The 27,333-nt window shown below is 35.1% G+C and overlaps 1 protein-coding gene across 3 annotated transcripts; it reads left to right on the plus strand.

Annotated features, from left to right (window-relative positions):
• Window positions 1-1,286: 1,286 nt before the first annotated feature.
• LOC127844851 (aquaporin-5-like) lies at window positions 1,287-27,333 on the plus strand. Of its 3 annotated transcripts, none has more exons than XM_052375375.1 (5): window positions 1,287-1,431; window positions 9,302-9,403; window positions 22,361-23,209; window positions 24,299-24,379; window positions 25,284-27,333. In XM_052375375.1, the coding sequence occupies exons 2-5, from the start codon at window positions 9,374-9,376 to the stop codon at window positions 25,485-25,487; spliced, it is 1,164 nt and encodes a 387-aa protein (XP_052231335.1). In that variant the 5' UTR covers window positions 1,287-1,431; window positions 9,302-9,373; the 3' UTR covers window positions 25,488-27,333. The 3 variants fall into 3 exon arrangements, with proteins under 3 accessions (XP_052231335.1, XP_052231337.1, XP_052231336.1); XM_052375377.1 differs by lacking the exon at window positions 1,287-1,431 and adding an exon at window positions 9,105-9,125; XM_052375376.1 differs by lacking the exon at window positions 1,287-1,431 and adding an exon at window positions 9,118-9,136.

Consider the following 27,333-nt stretch of genomic DNA (forward strand, 5'->3'; position numbering starts at 1 on the left):
AAGTTGTTGCATGCACAAAACACGTGCATATTGTCGATGTAATATATAATTTGTATTGTTTTCAAAAGAGATGGAGCCAAAGCCAAGGTTGTGGCGCCAATGTCAGGAGGTGGTCAAAATGCACATGTTCAGCTGTTTTAATTTTCGTTGTCGACCCTACTTTTTATGTGGTATCCCAGGTTGAATGTTCGAACTCTTTTTCTTAATTCAATGAATATAATCGAAACAGTAAAGTCTACATGATTATGAAGAAACATGTGTTGCAAAAAGATTTCGAAGATTTCTGTCATTTATTATACATGTACCATAAAACTGGAAAGTAACTTGAGAATAATAAAAAGGCTGACGATATAAGACCGAGCTATCATATTTTTTTGGAGTTGTGAGTGGGGACAAACGACATATTTTAGCCTAATTAAGAGTCGTACACATAGCTTTGCCTTTTAGTGATTTAAGCATTTGGATTAGGAAACGACAAAGATGTGCGTCGAACAAAAAACGACTGCTATAATGCGTTGCGCGTCGCCGAAGTACGTCTAAAAAGTTGTTTCCACTTACCCGACAGACTATAATTTTTCGATAGTTCATGTTGAGTTTTCGACCATTGTGTGCGACATTCGGGCATATTTGCAAAATAAACGGTTATATGTAAAAGAAAATAATTATGATACAAATATATTTGGAAGATTTGTTTCATCGGAAATCTTTTATAAGCGCTCAAAAAGGTTTACCTACCTGTCCTATCGTTTTAGAATTTTTTTTCGTATTCAAAATCTACAAACTAGTACGGTCCGTGTATGGGTTGTATACACACGTGTACTCGCGTATATGCAGAGTTAAACAGCGTCCTCAAATAAGGAAGACGATAAAACATAATAAATTTAATAAACAGCGCATGTCTTCAAAATAAACAGATTTATGTGAAGATCTTTAAACTAAACAGATTTAAATTAAGGTCAACATTGCAGAAATAACGCTAAAATAAAACTACTTAATCTTAGTTAATACGTGTTTTTTTTATTATCCCGGCCCATATACGTATAACATCAAGGCCATATGTACAAATTTGTCATTTTATTTTATTTTGGTAAGGTTGTGGTTCTTACACAGTGAAAATAAAGCGCCGCAGGATACCGACATTCAACCGGATTTTACCGGCCGGTTAATAAATACGTGCGCTCTCTTATTCAAAAATTTGGTAAACAGACGTCATTTGGACTCAATTTGTTCTCACATCGCATTCTGATTGGTGGATATTTTAGTTTTTATATCACGTGTGGACAAATATATTGATTGATATTGCTCAATTAAAATAAAAGAGTTACTTTATAACTAAAACCATATTTTTGAATTAACATTTCAAACAAATACTACTTTTAAACGGTGTTCTACGGACGAGTTACTGAACCTGACCAGACCTGAACGCCACAGGTATGTAAATGTTTTCATTGTACACTTTTTAATATATATGTTTTAAACAATACCGAGGCTTGTAAGTTTGTAAATTGTATGAGGATAATTTATTCTAGATACGTATATGTACATATGCCTTCAGGTCATTACCATGTTTAATTCAGCGTGTTACTAGCAATTACCTCTCTAGAAAGTTAAATGGCGATCACCTTTGTTAGACATTTTTCATATTTTACTAAAATAATATATTTTTAAAGAGCCAAAACAATAAACAAAACTATTTAAGATTATATGTGATTGTTATTTATGATTCTTTTGTGATTGTTGTTAATGTGTAATTGAAACACCAGAATGTATTGACTGTTTTTCTTTTTGTATCTCATTTTATCGTGTTTTGTAGTGTATCTCATTTTATCGTGTACCTTTGTTCAAGTGTTTTGGTAGTAAGTCATTTTGTTTACAATGATAGTACCTTTTTCTTGTGTTTCAAAACGTAAGGATCACTTACATGCCCAGACTTCGCGATAAGACATACCAATAATGATTTGCCAATGTTTGAAACTGTCATTGTAAATGTATGGATTTTATTCCTCCCTATACTATAATACTAGTCTATGTATGATTATCCGTGAATCAAATGGCCTTATAAGATTGTGTAAATCCGTACTAGGCTTGGTTGGGTGAATCAAAGTTCAACGTTGCGATACCAACAAAGGCGATGTTTTCAGGTCATATTTCGTGTTCAATCCTATTACAAACCATTTCAAGCGTGACGCTCTTTTATTACAATCCGCGTTAATGACTTCGCGCCTGTAACTCTTCGGTATATTTCGGAAATCCGCTCGTCGACGAAAGTGGCCGATGTGACCAGAGTAGACGTCGCATTAGATGTCGCTCGCTGACAATAAGGCCATTCTAATTCAATTATTCGTTCATACGGTCCCTTTGTTGGGTGCCTGACAGATAACAACTACTTCTTGACAATATGGAAAAAAATTAGACAATAAATGTAAACAATGCAAAAACACTTGACATATATCAACCAAATTGATAAATCGCCGATATACAAACCATTTATTAATGAAATATATTGGAAAAACTCCGTGACATTGGTATTTCCTGCGTCTGACTGCTCGTCATCCTGTCTTTTTCTGTCTTAATAATAATATATCCCATGAAAGAAGATGCACAGACAACAAAGACATTAGGTCTAGCGACCGGGAGGTCACGGGTTCGATCCCCACTGTGGGAGCGTTCTTTAGATCTCCCCCATAGACACCAAGGAAACGGACTCGAGAGCGTTTCATATAAGCATAGTGTTGTTATGCGATCTAGCTTAAATAAATAGGTTAAAAAAAAATCAGGTCTAATGATGTTATCACCTCCGAAAACCCGATATGCTGTGAGAAGTTGGGTGTGCTAGGAGAAGTTGACGATATATTTCGATGATTTTCGGTAGGGTAAGTAAATCCAGTTCTATAATTGTTTAAAGGCATTTTTGAATTAAAGTATATTTTTGTGTATGCAAAGAAGGTATTACCATGTATGTTTGAAAAATCCTGGTTATTAATATTCAGGATTTATTTAATTATGGCTATTTAAAGTCGACGATGCAGGGATTTCATATTTAGCACTTTATTTACAAATTTCTTTAAAGTATTTCTTCAAGGCTTGGGCTTCATCAGATGAAAAATGCGTGTTATCTATGCAAATACACATTAAGAGGAGGCGCGGATTGGGTTTTGAAAATAATTTTTTACATTTTGCATATTATCATTATCAAAAGAACGAAAAGAAACAAACATTTACACGCGTGCATTGTCGGAGATGTTTGCAAATCTGTCAACTTGAAGTCGTGTATAATAGATCCAAATTTAGTTCGCATTTATGAAAGTCTACCCATAATTGGAACTATTGGCAGAAAATATTATTTTAAATGTTTAGATTGCCTACCGGACGTATATTTTTTCCTGTATGAATCAATTGCTTTACATTTACAATTATTTTCAAACAATAAAAAAAGATACAAATAAGCTGGAAATTAACTAAGCATCAGAACGGATATAATTATAAAACCTCAAATTTCAAGGAAAATGATCTACAATGCATCACAGTGGGCATAAATCAGCTGTAATAGTGAGCTTTTAAGTTTAAAAATGAACAGCACTCACGTCATATCTCGACATCTTTGTACAGCACCATGTCATATCATTTTTCATCAACGTTTTGAATGTAAAGTCGAATTTTTCCACCAATACGAATTTTTTAAGAAACCCTGGCGGATATGTTACTCGGGGACATTGGTTAATATAATTGTCGGTGTAAAAACTTTTTCATTGGCATACCTTTAAAGAAATTTGTAAATAAAGTGCTAAATATGATACAAATCCCTGCATCGTCGACTTTAAATAGCCATATTTCAATAAATCCTGAATATTAATAACCAGGAATTTTCTAACATACCTGGTAATTCCTCCTTTGCATACACAAAAATATATTTTAATTCAAAAATGCCTTTAAACAATTATAGAACTGGATTTGCTTACCCTACCGAAATTCATCGAAATATATCGGCAATTTCTCCTAGCACATCCAACTTCTTACAGCATATCGGGTTTCCGGGGGTGGTTATGTGTTATGAAAAACCAGTTGTAGATAGGAGCGCAAACGCGTACATGCTATCGCTTACAATGCGAAATAATAATGGGTATAGGAAGCCACTTTCGTTACTCAATGTTGACACCGGAATGCTGCCTGAAGTTGTTGGTGACGCCGGAATTTGAAATCAGTTTGCACTTGAAAAACAACATAACAAGCATATGCGTTCAAACGTATGTTTGAATTCTAAGTAATGACAATTTTGTTCTCACTGAAGATATGGACGAAATATTGTGTTCGATTTTAAAGCAGGGTCTATTTTAATTAGAAGTTATCGTGTCATTGATGGTGATTGACCGGCCATGACTTGTATATCTAAGACTGAGACGACCTATTACGGAATATGCTAGCGAGTGATTGCATATTTCAATCAATTGGTTTAACCTATTTATGCCTAGTGGACTCTCCCATCCTTCTAAATTAGATCAATTTATTTCCAAAATTAGAGATGTCTAATATATGTTTTTCTATATTTAGAATATTTCTTACAGAAATCCCATAAAGCAAACAGCGCAGACCCTGCTGAGACGCCGCATGATGCGGCGTCTCATCTGGGTCTACGCTGTTTGCCCAGATCTTTTTTTCTAGACGCTAGGCATAAATGGGTTAAAATTGTTGGAAAATTAATCTTAAACTGGTCATTTTTCTGGATATTTTTTTTATAAAAATATTGTTTTATATACATTACTTTCAAAAGGTTAATATACATAGTTGTTTGTACAGTCAGTCGTAGAGATACATACATATGCGTGTTCAATTTTTGATAACAACAGCACTCTTTCACTGAGGTCTTCTGAAACATTTAAACACAAAAAGTTAACGTACCTCAAATACAGATTGCACAATGGAAACGACAAACCAGATTTAATCTCATGTTGTGACAATAATTTTCCTATATTCGCAAATCGCTGTGCTCATCTCGATCTTTTGAAGCCGATCAATAGCTGACAGTCTGTGTGCTCAAAGTAAATTAAAGCAGGTATGAAATTCTAAGGTGTTTTCATAATTTTATTAATATGAAAACGCCGTGTATTATTGACTGCTTTAGGTTCTTCGGTCGGTATTTAAAAAACATCCATTCAAGCCTTCATCTGCCTTCAAGGGCATAGATACATGCAATTTACGGCGTTTGTATGCGTGAATCATATCACGTATTTCACACTTCATTGAAATTTAATGCTTTTCAATTTGCTTGTTGTAGGCAAAGAATGTGAAAGAATAACAAGTTACACATTCGGTTAAAAAATGTCGAAATATAATAGCAGAATTAAAAATATACACGTCCGGTCCACGGACAAACGATATGGTATCATATCGTTTCACATTGTCGAAATTTCCGGTTTCTGATTCAGGTATAGCATTAGCATGATTAGATCGTACCGGTAATTGTATTCAAAAGGCAAGTACTTTTATATGTGTTCACCCCCCCCCCCCCCCCCCCCACATTGCAATTCGCAATATAATAGTAAAAACATTCTAATTTATGGTCACGCCATGTTTGGTTTGGAATGGTTTCGAGGTACGGATTTGTTTAAGATTACCGAAAATGTTTCAAGATAGCATTATCGATATATCGATGTCGTTGCTTATATAAAGATAAAAAATGATTAATGGTAATTACCAACATCAACGTGCGGAGTTAATAGGTGGTTGAAACAAGAAAGATTTATGGATTTTGTGTATAAAAACATGTGGCGTGCGCCAACATTGTAAATAACACGCATTCGTTAGCTTAAGTTTCATATATCGTGCATTGGCACCACCTTCTGTCCTTAGTGCAACCTCCTTGGCATTGATTCCATCTCTTTTGGAAAAATAACAAACATCTATTGGATTCGTAAGAAGCCAATGTGTTTGTGCAAACAACAACTAGTATATGTTGAACGCAATCATTTGATGTAATAAGAGTCTCAATGAATTTAATGTGGTGGACATTTTCTCGCCAAACAGGCATACAAACATCGGTTTGCTTTCTAAAAGTCACCATGGTACAACTTATTAAGGTCCCGACGTTTCCAAATGGGTTGTGATTGTATGTTTCTGTACATTTTCGGATGATTAACATACGCGCACCTGAACTGTAGATTACTTTCAATTTGCATACATTACAGCGATAAACAAATTGTATTTATGTTGTATTATTACATGAAATCATATTAGTATATATAAAAACGAACTATGCTGGTCTGTGTTTCAACTACAATTTTGTAATTGCGCGTTGTTTAACAACGTCTTTTTATGCCCCCGAAGGAGGGCATAAAGTGATCGCACTGTCCGTCTGTCTGTCCGTCTGTCTGTCTGTCCGTCTTTCTGTCTGACCCTCACACTTTGCGTTTAGGTTTCGATAAATGCTCATAACTTCTATGACGCTTCAGATGTAACAGTCATATTTAGTATGCATGTGTATATGGACAAGGCCTTTCCATGCGCACACAAATTGTGACCTCTTTGACCTTGACCTTGAACTTAGGGTCCGCGTTTAGGTTTCGAAAAATGCGTTTAGGTTTCGGAAAATGCTCATAATTTCTATCAAAGCGTTTATCGGAGGCATATGTCATCCTATGGAGACAGCTCTTATTTAGATTTATGTTAAGAAAAGTGATGTAATATCCTCATCGTTCACATGTTTATGTGTTCAAAATCATGTGATTGGCCAAAAACAGGGTATGTGTACGGTTTAAACACGAATGTGATTTGGTCAATCCAGGTTTAGAAAAGCAAGCATATGGTTAATAAGAATCATGAGGATCTTAGGTGTTAGGATCATTAGGATCATATGAACCTCAGGGCTGATAAGGATCATCGGGGTCATAGAAATAATAGGGTCAATGATCATCGGGGTCATAGGAATAATAGGGCCGATAATCATCTGGGTCATAGGAATAATAGGGTCAATGATCATCGGGATCATAGGAATAATATGGGTCAATGATCAACTGGGTCATAGGAATAATAGAGTCAATGATCATCGGGATCATAGGAATAATAGGGTAAATGATCATCGGGGTCATAGAATAATAGGGTCAATGATCATCGGGGTCATAGGAATAATAGGGTCAATGATCATCGGGGTCATATAAATAATAGGGTCAATGATCATCGGGGTCATAGGAATAAAAGGGTCAATGATCATCGGGGTCGTAGAAATAAAAGGGTCAATGATCATCGGGGTCATAGGAATAATAGGGTCAATGATCATCGGGGTCATAGGAATAATAGGGTCAATGATCATCGGGGTCATATGAATAATAGGGTCAATGATCATCGGGGTCATAGGAATAATAGGGCCGATGATCATCTGGGTCATAGGAATAATAGGGTCAATGATCATCGGGGTCATAGGAATAATAGGGTCAATGATCATCGGGGTCATATGAATAATAGGGTCAATGATCATCGGGGTCATATGAACAATAGGGTCAATGGCCATCGGGGTCAAATGAATAATAGGGTCAATGACCATCGGGGTCATATGATTAATAGGGTCAATAACCATCGGGGTCATATGAATAATGGGGTGAATGACCATCGGGGTCATATGAACAATAGGGTCAATGATCATCGGGGTCATATGAATAATAGGGCCAATGACCATCGGGGTCAAATGAATAATAGGGTCAATGACCATCGGGGTCATATGAATAATAGGGTCAATGACCATCGGGGTCATATGGATAATGGGGTCAATGACCATCGGGGTCATAGGAATGATAGTTACAATGACCATCGGGGTCATAGGAATAATAGGGTCAATGACCATCGGGGTCATAGGAATAATAGGGTCAATGACCATCGGGGTCATAGGAATAATAGGGTCAATGACCATCGGGGTCATAGGAATAATAGGGTCAATGACCATCGGGGTCATAGGAATAAAAGGGTCAATGACCATCGGGGTCATAGGAATAATAGGGTCAATGATCATCGGGGTCATAGGAATAATAGGGTCAATGACCATCGGGGTCATAGGAATAATAGGGTCAATGATCATCGGGGTTATAGGAATAATAGGGCCATGAGGCTCATATGGATCATAATGATGATATAATGGGTCGCGCGGATCATAGAGATAATAAGGATTATGTAATACAAGGATCATATTATCGTTCTGATCTTATGGGTCATAAAAGACTAAAGAATCACACGCATCCGATTGCAACTCAATTACTCTGTGATCTTAACTCAAATTACTTAATTGTTCGTTGAAGCATGTCGTCCTAGTTAATGACGAGACCATAATTAGCCCAAATTAGTTAAAAACGATTTATATATAAAAGATTAACATCATTCTTCCTCTTCCTGTCCGTATATCTTACCTTTTATATGTACATTGTCGTTTAACTAAATGTGTATATGGCAAAATATTGCTTAATGGTTGTTAATTGAAACAACATGTTAATCAACTGACTTGATCTTAAAATGTGCCCACAAAACATCATTTCAGTTTATCCGCGATTAACATCAATTCTTCTGTATATGTGGTTTTGTTGCTCACAGTGAGTGACAGCCAATCTATAATGGTTTAAGCCTGGTTTCATTAGGTCGCCTGAAAAGCGTTAATCTGTTTTCAGTGTATTTTGGCATGCCTGGTCATTTTAAATATCGCTTAGTCAAAATATGACAGAGAAAATAGAAAATAACTAATTGAAACCCTAGATCATTAAAATAATAGTTGAATCGATCATGATCACGTGGTTAGTGATTGCAGCAGGGATTTCATGAGCTGTGCTCGAAACCAGCCGAGGGGACAATCGCTATTGTCAGGTAAAGGTCAAATCGATTGCGATACCAGATTTGACAGCTGTGTGTGTGTGTACATGGACGTGTAATAGACTGTTCTATTGATTAATTTCGTCTAGTATTAACTAGCTTTGACGGCATTTTTGAATAAGTATTGTGTTCTTACCGCGCGTTACTCTATACTTTTGTCATAAGACGATTGAATATAGGTAAACCGTAGAGCTTATTTGGTGTATATAGAAGTGCCTATTTTAAACTAGATTGGGTGTAATTTTCAACCTACACTGAATACACGCTTCTTTGTAAGCAACTTAGTAAGTTGAAGGTATGCGTTTAATATTTTGGAGTTGTGCTTGGGATTTTAAAATTGCACAATACATTTCTTATTAGCTTCACATGGCAACTTTATGGCTGTAATTTCATCAATTATTTTATTACCCAATATGAGTTCTTTTTGACCTAGTGTCAACGGATGATAATATTATTGCAGGTGACAGTGAGGGACATTTTTGTGACCATTTGGTAATTTAAAAGCTTGAAAACGCCTAAAAAGACGGAAATCATGAAGGACAGTGGGACGTCCGGTGGTCAGGTAAGGCGCTGTGTATTTATTTCATTATTTTTTCTTGCTTGTTGGAATTTCTTTCCTTTTATGCTCATTGGTGGCCTGCTAAATAAAGTAAAATGCAGAAATAGCAGTGAGATAAAAGAACACGATGTCTGATAAAAAGGGTGTGATGGCCGACCCAAACGAGTTATCAAACCGAGAGAATGATATGTTTTATATTTGTTCGCATGGTATCATGGTATGTGGATAAGTGCGGTCCCAAGTCGATAAATCGCCCATTTGTTGCAAAAAGGAGCTATATGCCTTCTAATTTCAATGCCACATGGTACCTTTTTGCACCAATTGGGTGAAATACTATCGGGGATTTTAAGATGCGTTTTTAAGATGTGTTATAATTTAAACTTATTGAAAGAAGTGCCCGGGAAACTTTCTCGCGCGCGGCAATATCTGTAATAGTTAAATCGTTATGAATGAAATGTACTCGAAAGTACTGCTATGCGCATGCGCTCAAAATATAACGATACGTCTGCATGACGACGTTGTCATTCATAAAGAGAGTCGTGTGCATCACATGTTCAATAATTTATAATACACACCGACATTATTATTCCAATAACACGCATAAGTAACTCACGTATATCAATGAATCATCTAAAATAAATTCACAGTAAAATCATTGATCTGTTGGTAATAATTGATCCCCCAAGAAATATGAAACACTGTACAACCAGGGTGGTTGAACATTTGATAAATTTTGAAATTTAACCTTTAGTTTTAAATACTACAACTGATAAAATTGTTCCATAATGCAGGCGTAACTAGTGAAATTTCGGGTTAATCTATAACTCTATGTATGCCAATATTTGGCAAAGTTTTACTATCTCTGTGGTCGGTTCAACCTCTTATGAAGATCAAACAATGTTTTATCTACTTCTATATTGACGCTCTATACAGGCATAACAAAATTTTACGGCGTATCATAAAGGTTGAATTATTCAGCACCAATACCGGTACTTAACATAAGTCAATATATTGACAATCACGAATTCTTTAATATCGAAAACACTACGTGATATTTAAGTAATTCGTTTCAACAATACAAAGTGGAAATAACGTAATAAAATGCTGGCGAGATACTAAAAATACGATAAAGATATGTATGCTCACATTTCTTATTACTACCTGTTTTCCTCCCAAATAAGACTACTGTCAATCTAAAACATTAAATTAGCGGGAAGATATATATCTCCGGTATGGACATGTGTATAAACATGTATTCAATACGGGGATTGGCATCGGTTGACAAGGAAACTACCTGTCGGTCCGGATCGAACTGGAACACTCAATTCATGGTTGCGTGTATTTTGTAATAGTTCTTTGTCCTTCTCGTTTCGGATGCGTGCTCATTTCATGACGTTTGTCATACGAGTATTTTTAGTAAGTACATGTACATTTTTGTGGTTGGCAAAATTCGAAATCGTAAGTTGCGCGTTCGGTTTAACAAATATTCGATGATTGTACATACAACGGTGCGGAGTGATAGTCGGGTGTTATTTCAGATGCTCTATATTATATCTTAAATTGAAAAAAAAAACACATTTCATTATTTGACATTCAAATAAAACAGCAATAGTTATTATAAAGTGTTTGATTTTAAGACGCGGTTAAATAAAATTGTTTAAATGAGTAGATCATTTTTACTGGCCACTCGTGGCCAGATTGACAAACGTCGAATATCCGGTCTTCGTTAACAGGTTCGTGATATTAGAACTTTATAGATCTTAATTGTGATACATATATTTGTCGTTTTATACGAATTATTATAATTTTATTTAGTTTCCTAACATGATGATAAAGAGTTTGTTTATACGAAATTAGTTAGAGCAACGCTTAATGATATGGAATCTTTATTATTATTTTTGTTTAACATTTTGACAGACGTAAATTATCTACGTCTCTGATTTTGAGTACGAATGTACACGAGATGTAAAATGGTTATATAAACTACAAAGTACTTATTTGGGTTAAATTGAAGTTATATAAACGATATACTGTTTTTTTGGTTTTCGGGAAAAAGAAAATTAACCCATTTATGCCTAGCGTCTAGAAAAAAGTCTTGGCAAACAGCGTAGACCCAGATGAGACGCCGCATGATGCGGCGTCTCATCAGGGTTTGCGCTGTTAACTTCAAGAAATTTCTGTAAGAAATATTCTAAATATTGAAATAAACTAGACATCCCTAATTTTGGAAGTATATTGATCCAATTTAGAAGGATGGGAGAGTCCACTAGGCAAACATGGGTTAATAGTGTAGTTAACGTTGTTAATAATCATGTTTCAAAAACGTTGTTACGTGTTTAACATTTTAAAGTTAGATGCATTGGGCTGATTAAAAAGAAAGAATTTAATTTGAAATTATTTGTCAAATTGCTATTACGTTTTGAATTGATCGCAAATAGTAAAAGGAGCATATTTTATCGGGAAAAAACAACACCCACGTAATAAAATAAGTATTCCGCGCTCAATGATTTTATGTCTTTGATATTATCAACAATTCGATGAACAGGATGACGCCTTATTTTCAAAACCAGATTTAACTGGTTGTTGTCGTAACGGCGTGTGAGTTAAATGTGATTTTCATGCTTGAGGAAAGAACCACTAAAACGTTACCTGTATGTTAAAATTCTATTTGTTATCAACTGTATCCAATCGCACCGACCTTATTTTTTAGCACGAACAATAAGTTGGAGTGTTACGTTTCTTTTTCTTATTTTATTTTTTTATTACCGGTCACTGGTTAACATTAAATTTCAAATGTCAAATCTTCGTGCTTCAAAAGTATAGTTGAAGCGTTTATCGTGTTTCGTGTAATAAGGTGATTTAGAAGTACAGTACCGTATACGGGTAAACTATTTAAAGAAATAACCCAAATATGTGTTACCGTCCTAGAAAACGGCGAGGTTTGTTTTTGATTACATTAAGAGAAAGCGTGTTCTACAAAATTATATATATCTAACTATTCTTCTGAAAACTTTCATGAATGTTCCCGTTTTTTGTTCTCATTTTAGTTTAAAAAGATATTGAAGAGATGGAGCTAAACATTTGAATTGCTCCTGTAAAAACATGCGCCATGTTTTCTTAAATGTAAATTTCATTAAAAAATCTCCGCTTTATGATTCCTATTTATTTTATGAAGATTTGTATAACATTTTATTTTTCTTGTGTATTGAAAACATATAGCATGTTTATTAAAGTAAACCATATTCACTCAATGTGAAGTACTAGATTAAGTTCAAACCGTTAAAAATGTCTGCTTTTCACGATCCGATTAGTATGGTATTTCGTTGTGTCAGCGCAAACCTGTATTAACTTGTACGCAAACTATGGGAAGTTAGGTGTTTCAAATGCTGGTTACCACTGATGAGAATAACAGCCATGCGAACACAATAATAGTCGTGAAAATACTGTTATGTGGGTGTAAACATACGCTTAAAACAAAAAGTTTACCATGTCCTTGGATTGAAGTTGTGATATAAAGTACTTTTGTCATTTATGCAAAATAATCGTAATGTACAAGTTGAAATGTAATGCAAAGTTGAGATATTTAGAGTTATATTGATTACAGTCAATCATAGTCGCTAAATATAATAAAATTATAATTAAATGTTAAATATATATTTTGAAGATTTCTGCACGTGATTGCATACTTCTTATTATATTGGGAATCGTTCGGAAAAAAACTTATCGACAAAAAAAAATAACCGACCTATAGACCCTTCTATCTTGGTGATATAAGTGGAAATAATGACTTTTTTGCCTCAGCACAAATACGAACAGCAGAACAGCGATATTGTTTCAGGGTTGGTAGTAAACGAAGAAGTAAAAGACTTCATGCTTTAAATGAAATCAGTAAATAGAACACTATTCTGATTGTTCTATAATGTCTGTCTTGTTAAATTGAGTGTAAGTGTCTTATGTTTCGTTTCTTTTATGTTTTGCGAAAATTCTTTTCTATATTTAGTAGTTGGTGTAATACAATCGTGAGAGTTCATATAACGGGTTATACATAACTAACATAAATTTGCACTGTAGAGCGACGATTAGACTAAGATTAGAACATGAAAGAAACTAATGCATCATATACGAAATACAAAGATAGACATATCATGTTTACTCTACCTACCGAAAGTTGCATTTTGTGGGCAACGTTTGCAGTCGTAATCAAGTTCAAAAGACCGACCTACTACAATAAGCGTAGAGAAAATGCAAAAAACACATACAAAATACACACTATTTAATCAATCTTTAATTGCGCCGACGGTAAACATACCTTCGAAAGCAAACACGTGTAAATTTCCAAACATTGACATATTTTTCGATTTGTATAACATATCATACGCGATAAGTAGCTTTGACAAATTGTTAAGTGTCTAGAACATAATGGAGCGAAAGTACTTTTTTTTAAAGATTGTATTTTACTTCTTGAAGATACTGGAAGCGAAAGGTACCGTTGGCAGATTGTTATAGCATAACATCCGCTTTCTGTTATTATTTGTATTATCCTGAGGAGGGCGTACGCCGCAACGTTAATTAAAAAGGAAAGAAAAATATGTGTTTTTGTTGGATTTATCATACTATATTTTTACATAGAACATTTTGGAAACGAAAGGTACCGTTGACAGATTGTAATATATTCAAGAACATACTGGAAGCAAACGATACCGTTCAGATTTGTATCTATTCTATCACATACTGGAAGTGAAAGGCACCGTTGAAGTTTGTTGTACATTTATATAACACACCGGAATTAAAAATTCGTCAGGGGTGAAAGTTCATCATAATAGATTTTGTTATAAGTCAGAAAAAACCGTTGTTACACAACCCTCACATTGTGTCTGCTTCCGCCGATTCGTAAGAGTGAATTAGAGGGCATGTATCATGATCTCTTATGACTCTGTTCTCTCTGTTTGGATGCGTACATATCGTTTTATATAAATCTTATTTTTTGCATGTTTGAGTAAGACATCGACACCAATTTATTGGGAAGAGAAGGGTTGTCCCAATTAACCCATTTATGCCTAGCGTCTAGAAAAAAGGCCTTTGCAAACAGCGTAGACCCTGATGAGACACCACATGATGCGGCATCTCATCAGGGTCTGCGCTGTTTGCTTAAAGGAATTTCTGTAAGAAATATTCTAAATATAGAAATAAATATACTAGACATCCCTAATATTGGAAATAAATTGATCCAATTTAGAAGAATGGGAGAGTCCACTAGGCACAAATGGGTTAACCAAATTCGATTGAGTTTGCTCATCATGAACGTCCTTTACCGGTAAATAATATTGTTTTACGTCTTCATTTTCTATGTAACAATAAGTTATAATTTGTAGCGGACAAATTTTATTTCGTATTAGTGGCTAATATCTGGTATTCCAATATAAAACAGTTGGAATGTTGCATCAAACAATGACCAATATTAAAAATGGTATTCCAAAAAGACTAAAAACGTATGTAAATAAAAAAGATTGAATATTGCATCATACAATGACCTCCATGAATGTCTTTGAATAGAACAATCGGAACGACCTTCTGGTATTGTGTTGGCCAACAATCAGCTGTCTGGGGTGGAATATTCCTGTTTGAATTCAGGACATTCAAAAACGTCATTATCAATAAACGGTTAGCACTAAGTGTACTGTTAAATAGCATGTATTCAAATAGATTTTTGGTATAGAAATCCGCATTGATTTGATCAGCTGATCGAATATCGATACAGGAACGGGTAGCTCCTGTTGTTAAATATCTCACGATCACGTACAAGGTACCAATTTAACCGTTTTACGTGTTTAAAAACTAATTTAAATACCCGTGCAGAAACGTGGAAATGAATTATAAAAGACAGTTCGGTAAATACTTTTTTGACAATCCGATTTTCATATAAACGGGTTCAAAGTTTAACTACTTTTGTTGACGACAGACTCCATCGTAGTAATTGTGTATTAGTTACGATTTGTCTATACTGTTATTCCTTCACCATTCTTTTCACGCGGCGATTTTTGATCACCTTAGTTACACCAAACATTTAATTAATTTTATCTTTAAATAATTTGCTTAACGAGCCATACATAATTGTGTAGCCCGAGCACACTTTGTGTCGACCCGATTGGGTAACCGAGCAATCCTTCGACAAATACCGAATATGGTCAACTTCGTGTCCTAAGTGTTTGAATGTACCCACGTTATTTTGACTACCGAACAATCCATATGATCCGCTGGTATTTCAGACATACCATTTGTGTATCCAATCTTAACGGTTATGCTACGGTAACTAGGGCTCGATTGGTCATTGTCGGCTCGGGTACTACTAACATGTACCCCGGGTACTCTTAAGTATACTTACATGTACCCCGGGTACGGTAAATATACTTAATCGTACCCGGTCGATATTAGACTGTACCCGAGTTGTATTCCCGCCTAAAATCCGATGTCGTAAAACGCGCTACCGATTATCTTAAACAAAATTCTCTTTAAAAAAAACTGCGTCAACATGCTTTGTGAGTGTGAGTTTGGATAATATAGAGGCCATTTTACAGAAAATTGACATGCATGTGTATATGTGTATTAATTAAAAAAATAGCCGACAACGAGCGATTTAGCGTTAAATTTCCCGTGTACGTTTTAGTATATTTACCGTACCCGGGGTACATGTAAGTATACTTAAGAGTACCCGGGGTACATGTAAGTAGTACCCGAGCCGACAATGACCAATCGAGCGTAACTAGGCCGTTATAAGTAAATGATGAATTAATGCAGTGTGGCTTATAATTAACGAGGCATGCAAATTAAGACGAATTAAACTGACGCATATATGACGAAATTGGTGGGTTTCTTTGTATTTATGTATTAATCAAGTTAAGAGTTAAGTTGTTTTGCAAGAATTGACGCAAACGAGAAAATAACGGTTGTACGCAATCGTTAACCGCGTGTTGTTTTCTGCTTGAATATGTTTGTGAAAAAAATACAAAAATATCAACAATACGTCTGTTGTCTCAAAGTATCGTAACTGTGTATTGCATGTGTAATTTAACCAATAACATTTTCAAGTGAATAGTTTTTTTTATAAAAAGCATATTTTCATTCAAATGTTCGCCCATTTAAAATGTGTATTTGCAGACTATAAGTGAACTATTCTACTTGCATTTTCATATCATATACCTAGAGTATAAATGAGCCGCGTTCTAAGAAAACTGGGCATAATGCATGTGCGTGAAGTGTCGTCCCAGATTAGCCTGTGCAGTCCGCACAGACTAATCGGGGACGACACTTTCCGCTTTTATGGTATTTTGAGTTTTAAGACAGTCCAACCTTACCGAAATTCAAGTTTAGGCGGAAAGTGTTTACCCTGATTAGCCTGTGCGGACTGCACAGGCTAATCTGGGACGACACTTTGCGCTCATGCATTAAGCCCAGTTTTCTGAGAACAAGGCTCAAATTTAACTTTGAAGCAATATTGATTATATTCCAGTTATGTAGACATAAATGTGCACCTTACAGCGTCAAAGCTGTACGAAAGTATGAACCTATTAATAATTCAGTGAGTTATTGATCATTAAACGCTCTTAACCAGCCACTTTGCTTCTCAAAACGAGCAATTAAGATTTAAAATATGCACGAATATGTCAGTCGTCAGGCAACAGCTCTCTTTAATATGCACTTTTCCCAGAATCAGTGACGGTTTTAAGCCAACCCCAGCCATGTTAGAAAACTCAGGTACGTCGCGACACGTTGTATTGGATTTTCATAAATTATCGGAACGCAATCTCACCTGGTAGAGAGTTACTATGCACAAATCCCAATATCACACTAAAAACGATATAAAAATGGCAAGGAGACTGCTTTGCGCAGCCGACGGATCGATTAATATCCATAGCTGGATTGAGCCGGTACTTCAATTCCCGTTATAAAAAGGTAGTTCTTGGACAGAAACCTAACATTTTCAGGACAGCTTTCGCGCTGCCTGTGTCGTACTTTGTTCATTTTTTCGTTACCTGGTTCCACGAAAATTCATGGAGTAAAATGGTGACTCGAAAAGAGTTGGTTGCTATAAAGAGCACCTTGTTCAGTGTTTCATAAACGATTTAAAACTATTGATGACAGCTTGTGCTTTCCGCTGGAGAAACTTTGTAGAACACTAAGGTACAAATTACTTCTTGTGTCGTCATATTTCATACAAAATTGTATTTTCTTAAAGGGATCTTTTCACGCTTTGGTAAATTGACAAAATTGAAAAAAGTTGTTTCAGATTCGTAAGTTTTCGTTTTAGTTATGATATTTGTGAGGATACAGTAAAACTGTTTTTGTCGTTTAATTTTGTGAAACTACAAAGATTGCTTATATAAGGTATAAAATACGTCACGAATGTGTACTCGGCGGAATAGTTCAGTAGGCTAGAGCGTTTTTACTTCAGGACTCTGGCAGGACTCCAGGGGTCACTGGTTCGAAACCTGCTCCGGGCAATGTTCTTTTCCTTTTTTAAATTTTTTTCTTGATTTTTTACTGGAGCTTTTACGATCCAATGTTTACATTTATCAATATAAAGCATTTAATGAATAAGTTAGAAAAAATGCCAAAATCTGTGAAAGGCCCCTTTAAAGCGAGATTATACACTTTTCTCAAATATTTATGAATTTATAAATAAATGTGTAAAAATTTATTATTCATATATTTCAATATAAATTAAAATAAAAGTTAAGAAGAACCAGCGAGATATTTTATTCTAAAATCAAAATGTCTGTACAGTCAAATTCGCCAGCATGTATATTATGCATGTACGATGTGAATCTAAATTTAGTTTTACGGATCATTTTAATTTCCTGCAACGATATCTATTCATACGACACTCGAAAACTAACTCCGATCCTAATAAAAAGACGAATGCTTATGATATTGTAGGAAAATATGTACGAAATGTCTTCGTCACAATCGGCTCGGGGCGCTAATGTGTCTTTGCTGCGTTTTATGAAATTCGTCTTCAATGTATAATTTTTCGTGCCTATTTTGTGTTATTGTAACATATTTTTAACAATATATTACAATTTGACACAGATAAAAACGTATATTCTCGCTTTAAATAGCTTATTACGTTTTTGAAATTCGAATACTCAAAGTCTGGTATACATTAATGTATGTAGAGGTCATTTATCAGCTCATTTGTTTCATTAATTCATGATAAAATGTTTATTGCCAACAAAAACACAAAGAAGATATTTGTCCGGTCTTTTAACACTGTTTGCATAAGTATATTTGGGTATGAAGTCTACATTTGGCTATTTTGGAGCTGTATCATACCTACAGAAACATAGTATATTTCAGTATTAATATAATCGATACTATGAATTAATCCATTCTTCTTTCCAATTCAACGGCATGTACCGGTCTATAATTACATGACATCAGAATCAGCATACATGCTTAGCGTTGTTATTATTGGGCATGCTTGAATAGCTAATTCAGCATCAACTTTACAGTTCTAATTTATGATACCGATTGTTTTCGTGGTTATCGTTTTGCCTGATGGATAAGTTTGCAATTGAAAGTTTTAATAAAGGAAGTTTAGTTTTAATTACATTAAATGTAACCTTCAGACATTATTTCCTCGATAAATTAGTGTCAAAGTTTACAAAATGGGTCAGCGTGTTGACCTGCTATTGAATTCTGAATGACATCCTCGTACTCATTCACATTGTATATTTTAGATACAGTGAGCTTCTTTTTTTAAATTAGTCAACATGACAGGAAACGTTTTTCGTAAAGTGCGATTTAATAACGATTAATTGTATGTAACGTCTTTGCCGATCTCATAGTTAACGTTAGTTCCGTTTTTTGATTGGCAAACTGCGTCATTGTGACGTTCGACGTAACCTCTTTATGCAAAAAATCTCTACCGATTCAATATTTAACGTTAGTACCTTTTGCACTAACTTCATTGCGATTGAAGCTTTTATCCCAATAAGGACCACATTCCGTTTCTGAACGCAAACACAACTGGCGCCTTCCATAAAGGTATGTTTTGGAAGCGAAAGTTCTCGTAAATTTGAGTTATGTATTGCGTCATACTTAAGCATTGACGAAGAATCTAGAATAAGAATAATTTAATTATTTTACAATTAATGTAATACACATCTGCAGTATGTTTCCGTCGTTGCGAAAAATGCATATACTTAAATTTATGACATGCACTTTAGACATATCATTTGCTTAGGTAAATATGTACAAGACAAAAAAGTTATACAGTTTGTACTTTATGTTGTCATTTTTGCCTGGCGGAGCAAACGCCTTGTACGGTAAAATAATTATTCCACTAAGAAGTACTTAGTTAACGATGCAGGCATTTTGTCACAAATTAGGGGACAAGTTATGTGCTAAGACTTTGAATTTAGTGCTGTGAATACTGTCTAATGCGGAAAACTGACAATTTGTGTAAAGGTCGACTTCATATGAATATTTATCTCAACGGATAATTATTTGTCAATTGTTTATTTTATTTAAAAAAATACATGAAAAAGTAACATTAACAATTCATTTATCAAAAGTATTTTTATTGGGATTTTTCGTGTAAGTATATTGGGGGAAATAGCTAATTTTGCTGTGGGAAAGAGTAAGATAGTCTTGACTATTGAGAAAGTGCTAAAAAGTCTGAACTGAATGAAAATGTATTAAGTCATGCGTGTAATGTGTTTCAACAAAAGAGCAAGTATGATAACTTAAATGTGCAACTCGCAAAAAACGTACATGTTTTTCGTAAAACGGTTGAAAAAAGCTCCAATAACAATATCTCAATGTAAATTAATCTTTAATTTTCATGCACGTATAACTAATTTATTTCGCTGTATCTATTGATGAACAAAGAATATTCTGTTTAGTATGTATATTTATTCAAGATGTATTATTATTATTTCATGTGTTTGCCTTAATGTCCCCATAAGTTAAAATTAGGACATAAAGACGAGATATACATAGGTAGCGAGGTATTTCAGTCAAGGGTCAAATACACAATGCACTCGAAGTGGCCGCGTTATCAAGCGTTGTCATTCACATAGATAAAATACCGCAGCTAGTGAGTGAAAATATTCGACTTACCCGCATTTTATCAATTTTAAATAGGACAAAATGACCACATTTTAATAGTCACGTGATTCATGATACTCACCTGAGATCAGCTGGCAAATCGACTTAAATGCAAACAACTGGTTGAAACCGGTACTGTGCGGCTGTGACAATGAGTACAAGTGTTCAATACCAATAGCGTGCGAGAATACATACAGTGAAAATGAGTACATGCAGTGAAAATGATGTTTGAATAATATAGTGGGCGAGCTCAGGGTAATACGTTAACTATTTGTTTAAATAACATTTATTAAAACGTTAAAATTATTTCTCTCTCTTTTAATTTAAATACAAAATATTTTATTTAAATTTAAGAGAATTCAGAGTTTTGTTTTTGTATTGTATGACATGGTATGTAATATAGGATTATCATTTATAAGCAATATAAGTCTGTCTCTGTTTATATTTTTGTCAGATTTATTGTTTTATTTCTCTCGAGATTAACCTGTATTTTTATTTATCGTATTACATAATAATAATTATTATTAAATAATAATGGAGGTTTTAGCGCGTTATTATACAAAGATCTTGACACTCCTTTGAGTGTATCGTTTCACGATTACGTGGAATACGGATGGAAGGGGTGTTGTTCATGTTTATTTTAAATATGTACTTACCCGGTACTTATAATTGTGAAAATTGACACGTTACGGACATAACTAGTATACAGTACCCGATATAACTGCTTTTAAACAGTATTTCATAACAAAAATATAATATTGAAATACCTTCGCATGATGACGTTTCAAATAAAGTCTTAAAGGGAGGGGATATTTACATGTCGCTTAGAACGGCTCTGTGTATAATATTGAAGATTAATTATGTATTTTTTAAACGACGATACGGGGAAATCAACCGTGAACAACCTTGCATTCAATCGCAGGGCTTCAGGTGCAAAATTAACATTGGCATTCCGACTTGATAATAAGGCATTCAAACGTGCAAAAGGTTTACGTTTAAAACGAGTTGACGATGCGTGAAAAACGCTAAGGTTCTTTGTGTACCCTGTATTAAATTTCATTTGTGATAGTGATGTTGCAGATTTAAATTTTCGTAAAAGAAGCGGAGCATTTTCAATAAAATTTGCTTCGCGGCACATAAAAGGTTGATAGCACGCGGTGGTCATATGTTAAAGCCTAAAGGGATACACACATCTTTATAGCAACACAAATTAGAAAATAAAGCAAGTACCAGTTCTGAATATGACTATGTAAAATATATTACTGATTGTCGGTGTATGTTTCAAGCCTGAAACTCATAAACACCTAAAACTATGTCCATTTTGTATGTCAGGTCTTCAAACGATTCTTTGTTCTTTGTAACTTATTTATTCCTTCATTTAGATTGATAGGAATTGAACGTGCACATGTACTATACTTAATGGATTACGGTTATTTTGGCATAGTTTTCTTTTATGTAACTCTTGAACAAAAACTGGTCTTTCATACAATGTACGATTCAATCAAGCAAATAAAGCAGCTTTAAGTTTTAATATTATATTAAACATCCCTATGGTTGTTACGCTGTTTCTGGCGTTTTGGGTTGAGGAATTATGTAAATTCCATAAATTCCAACATATGATTAATTTTGTAATTACTGTCGAACCACGTTATCTCTAAGCCAACATTACAAATGTATATTTTTGTCACGCCTTACGACCTAAAGAAATTGTCTCTTATTTTGATGGGTAGAATCAGTACTGGTTCTACACAGGACGCGGAGTCAATAGCGTTTCAATAAGCATTCGGCTTTCGATGCAATCGAGCTAAAATAACTAGTGTATTTTTACTCTTTTTTTCGGTGTTCTTGCAGCTACGGGCGTCTGAAAGTAGCGACACCCTCGAGACCTACCTACTGACCACTACCTCTCGGCCGGACTCGGACGCTTACTTGCTGACCACTCGGACACTGCCCGAGGATTATGCGCTGACCAAGGACAACGAAGCCTACCAGCTGACCACTCGGACACTGCCCGAGGATTATCCTCTGATCAAGAACAACAGAGGCCGAGACCGTGACGACGACGATCTAGTCTGGATCCCTATGTCTGGAAAAAAAAGCGCTGATGCTAATGCTTCTAGACTCTCTGAAGAAGATACGTCGTTTTGCGCTAAAATAAGAATGAGAACAAGTCTTGAAGATATCCGTTCATTGTACTTTTGGAAGGCGGTTTTCGCCGAGTTTGTTGGAACTTTTATACTAGTCATTACGGCTGTAGGGTCGTGTGTCCAAGGATGGAAGGACGATCCACTGGACATTGTACAGATTTCCTTATCATTCGGCCTCTGCGTCGCCACCAGCGTATGGATCATTGGCCACATAAGCGGTGGCCACATTAACCCAGCCGTCACATGTGCCATGCTCATAACGAGGCGTATCAGTCTCATTCGCGCCATCCTTTTCATAATCGCCCAATGCCTTGGCTCCATCGCTGGCGCCGGAATTCTGAAGGCGCTTACGCCATCCGCCGTGGTTGGCGGCTTGGGAACGACCACCCTCAACACCGGGGTTACTCCTGCTCAAGGTTTCGGAATCGAGCTTATAATAACCATGGTGCTGGTGCTGACGGTGTTCGCCGCCTGTGATAGCAAGAGGACAGACCTTGGCGGCAGTTTCCCGCTAACAATTGGCTTTGCCGTCACCGTCGGACATCTTTGGGCGGTAAGAACATATCGTAACCTGCTTTATGTTTCGGCTTTCATTTACCTTTAAGTATAACAAATCATGCATGTACAATGCTTTTGTCGGTCCCTATGACTCGGATAGCCAAACATTTGGTGGATTTTGTTTTAACGGCATTGGAACAGATTCTCATTGATTTCTGAAACTGTTGGAACTTGTATAAAACGATGTAGTTTTCCCATTCGTATTAGCTATACTTAAAAATAAAAACCAAATCAACTCTACGGATTTGACAGCTGCGTATGAAATATTTAGGTGGTTCAAATTTGATTTTAATGAGATAACTTTTGATATAGAAATCACTTTAATCGGTTTTCGCTAGCAACTTTTTGAAACAATTTATCACTCCCCTGAATGTGCATTTAGTCAAACAAAGGCGCTATTTACGTGTACCACGTACCCTTTTCATGCCATTCGTGGTATGTGTAGTATCTTGTTTGCGTTAGGCAATCTGATAACGGTTAGTTCACCCTGAGAGATGGTTCATAGTTTACTTACTTCGAGATTTTGAATATTTAATGTATATTGAACAAACACATAACAAGAGATAGATTGTCCAGTAAGCCCAATGATTTTCAGTGAGATCAATATAGGTATCTGGTCGAAATCGGTCGGTCAAATAAATTAAGATCTGCTGCTAAAAAATACACATTAAAGAAAAACAAACATCGGAGGGCCCTATGACCTGGTAGTTACGCCATTCGGTCAAGATTAAGCACGCGCGGCCCATGTAAGAGTATAGTGACTTGTCCATTTACTGCAGATTGCATCTTTTGTGTTTTACACAACTGAAACCACCATATACATTAACGGCACTCATGTGAGGTACAATATATAGTACCGGTAATACATGTACTGTATAAATAGGAAAAATTGTACTGTGTACTAATTAAATAGAAATACATGTACTGTTATGATGATGGCGGTTCATGAGGCTTAGTTGCAACACACACACAGGAACGTAAGGACTGTGCATTCGCTTATGTAAAGCTCGATAACTTTGTTAACATAGCAATGTTTCGTGATGACGTTACACAATTTGAGCATCGCCATTGTGTTCTGTTACAGGTCGAGTATTGCGGGTCCAGCATGAACCCCGCAAGGAGCCTGGGACCAGCTGTCATCATGGACATCTGGACTGACCACTGGGTAGGTATGACGGCCGACACGGCCGCACACTGTGTTTATGAGTTTGTGTAGTCTTATTTGGGTCACGGGTGATAAAACGAGATACAGGGGCGTCCCATATTCGTTTTGCGCCTTGAGCGAAGCAACTAGATCATTGCACCTATTATGGGAAAATAAATACGAATTGTATTTGTTCTATCTGCTGATTGAAAAGCTTTTCAAATCAGAGTGGATCAATATAACCATAGAAAGTTCTATCTTCCAATATTTTAATCTTCAACATAGCATTGCACGTGCAATTAACGGCTTTTGTTAATACGTGGTATATTTAATCAATAAAATTGTTCATTTGTCCTCGCCAGTAACTTACAGATCGGTCAAATAATTTGCGTTGCAAACGACTCTCCATAAAACCAAGAGAAAAGTCTATGCATATTTTCATGTCCCCGTTTGCATAATTGATGACCTTTAATGGTTATGCTCCGCACTTTTACCGGTATTACGTTTATTTAACTGTTATTATTCAAACTAGACCGTACGTAATTACATTGTCTTAAGTAATGTATCACCAAAAGTAGAATAGATAATGGATGTATTGCGTAGATTAGAAATAAACCACGTTAAACTAGTCAGCGCTTAAATATTTTTCAGGCGTCGCTTTGTTTAACCTCGCCAAATGTAGGTTATCTATAGAACAATAAAAACTTAATATGTATAATTCTCACTTTGTAAATCGAGTTTTGATAATGGTCGCCGATAACGATCGATCTTCCCCGATCTTGTCAGAGTTTTAACGATGTAGTTTAACGCTTTTTTACCAATACTCACAAATCTGCGAGTTAGGAAAAGCTATATAATACCATTGTATTCCAACAAGTTGACCTACAATCGATCGTATTATTGATTTGAGTAATTAATATTTCAGGTGTACTGGCTTGGACCAATAACAGGCGGAATAATTGCCGGTCTTCTGTACGACAATGTCCTCGCTTCCAACGCGTCACTAAGGAAGGCAAGAGACTGCATGATGTCATCACAGTTCGACGACGGGAAATACCCGGCTGTGAAACCCAAAGTTCGGGTGATTGAAGACGAGTTCGAGGCTGAAGCTATGACAAACACCGTTTGAAAATTGTCTACCTTTATTTAAGGTAGTGCACCTCTAATGGGCACATATCCAAATATAATCTAATTAATTATTTTCTTAATCAGCATCATTTCACTGAACTTTATGCAAATTTGTAGGTAGGCTTTCCATGCTTTTTAAAAAAATATACCGATTTTTTCAAAACCACCCCCACGCTCGGCTTTTGTCCAGTTTATTTTCACCCCTGGGGTATATAAAAGTTCCATAATTCATTCAAATTTCCAAATATGGGCATGCATTTGGTGTGTACAGAAGCTGTAAAGGTGTTTAAAGTTTAAACAAGATGAAATAAGTATTCTTTTACAGACATTTATTTTTTACAAATTTTTATCTATGGAAGAGCACCATGAAATGTAAGTGATTTCAGCCAAGTAAAAATTGGGTCGGTTAAAAACAAAGTGTCATAAAATTCAAAATAGTATCATTTAAGTCATATTTTAAACTTAGTTTTTATAGAAACACTATATACAGCAAAAATACCAAGAACTAGACAGATTTACCGTTTACTTTTTGAAATAAAAATAAAAATGCAACATGCATGGTTCGTATTTTCAACAGTAAATCACCCAATTTCGCCATAACGTTGTTTTAATTTTAATAATTGAAAAATGTGCATAAAAATTGCAACATATTTAACAATAAATATAGCTTATATGCCATATTAAATCAAATTACGTTAGAAAATAAATAAAACGCGTCGCAAAAAAGTATACGTCGTCGGCAGGATTCGAACCTGCGCGGGAATATCCCAAAAGATTTCTAGTCTATCGCCTTAACCACTAGGCTACGGCACCTAATAGTAGGCTCTTCAACCTTCGAAGAAATCGCGGGAAATCATTAGAGGTGCACTACCTTAAACAGAAATCGACAATGTGTATCGAGATTGTATTTTACAGCATTGTATCTTGTTCATTCAAGAATTATTTCAATATTTTATTTCATGTCATAGCCTTTCAAAAGCCTATTTACAAATCAATTAACTCTGTGACCTCAATCCTTTTATTTTTACTTTTTGCGATTCTGCATTTAATAATGTGTCACCTTTAGTATGTTTATATCTTTCGTGAAAGCAGAAACCATAACATGCGTTGAATGTTCAATGGATGACTGATTATGAGTGAACATATTACGAAATGGTAACATATACTTATTGCTATGTAATATCACTGTATTGCGCATCACTCATTAATAGAATGTGATACAAAACTGTACTTTCTCTATTGAGTGTATGCTCAATCTGAGCACAAAACACATTTCCTTTAAGAAAGGATATAACATATTTTTATAACAAAATTATAAAAATATCTATGGTAAATAACATTAACTATTGTTAATGTGTACTTTTTTCAATATTGTTGTACAATTAAATAAGTATGAACGCAGTATATTTCATTTTAAAAATGAGGCGTGTCGTATTTTGTAAAATACATTGGTAGCCTGTCAACCCCAATACATTTGGGATTTGACGTGAATGTATCATCTTTTGAATGATGACATTTTAGTATACGTTATTATGCCTAGTTGTACCTAAGTCGACTTTATAGTATGTCGCTTAATCACATATCCATGTTCATTGTTTATGTTTAAAAATATGTTTTATGTTTTAAACGTATGTTTTATATGTGAATAATTGTGTTTTATTTTACAAAGATGATCATTAAATCGATTTTCAACATTTTATACATGTATGCAAATTGTTTTATTTGCGGTTGTTACATTTTATTTTTGTTTCATTAATTGGACGCCGATATTTATTGTGCTTATCATTCGTTATTTATTGTGATTGCCATTTATATATTTACTATGTGAGAATAAATACATAAATCAA

Source organism: Dreissena polymorpha, chromosome 9, assembly GCF_020536995.1.
Source record: "Dreissena polymorpha isolate Duluth1 chromosome 9, UMN_Dpol_1.0, whole genome shotgun sequence".
Classification (NCBI taxonomy): Eukaryota; Metazoa; Mollusca; class Bivalvia; order Myida; family Dreissenidae; genus Dreissena; species Dreissena polymorpha.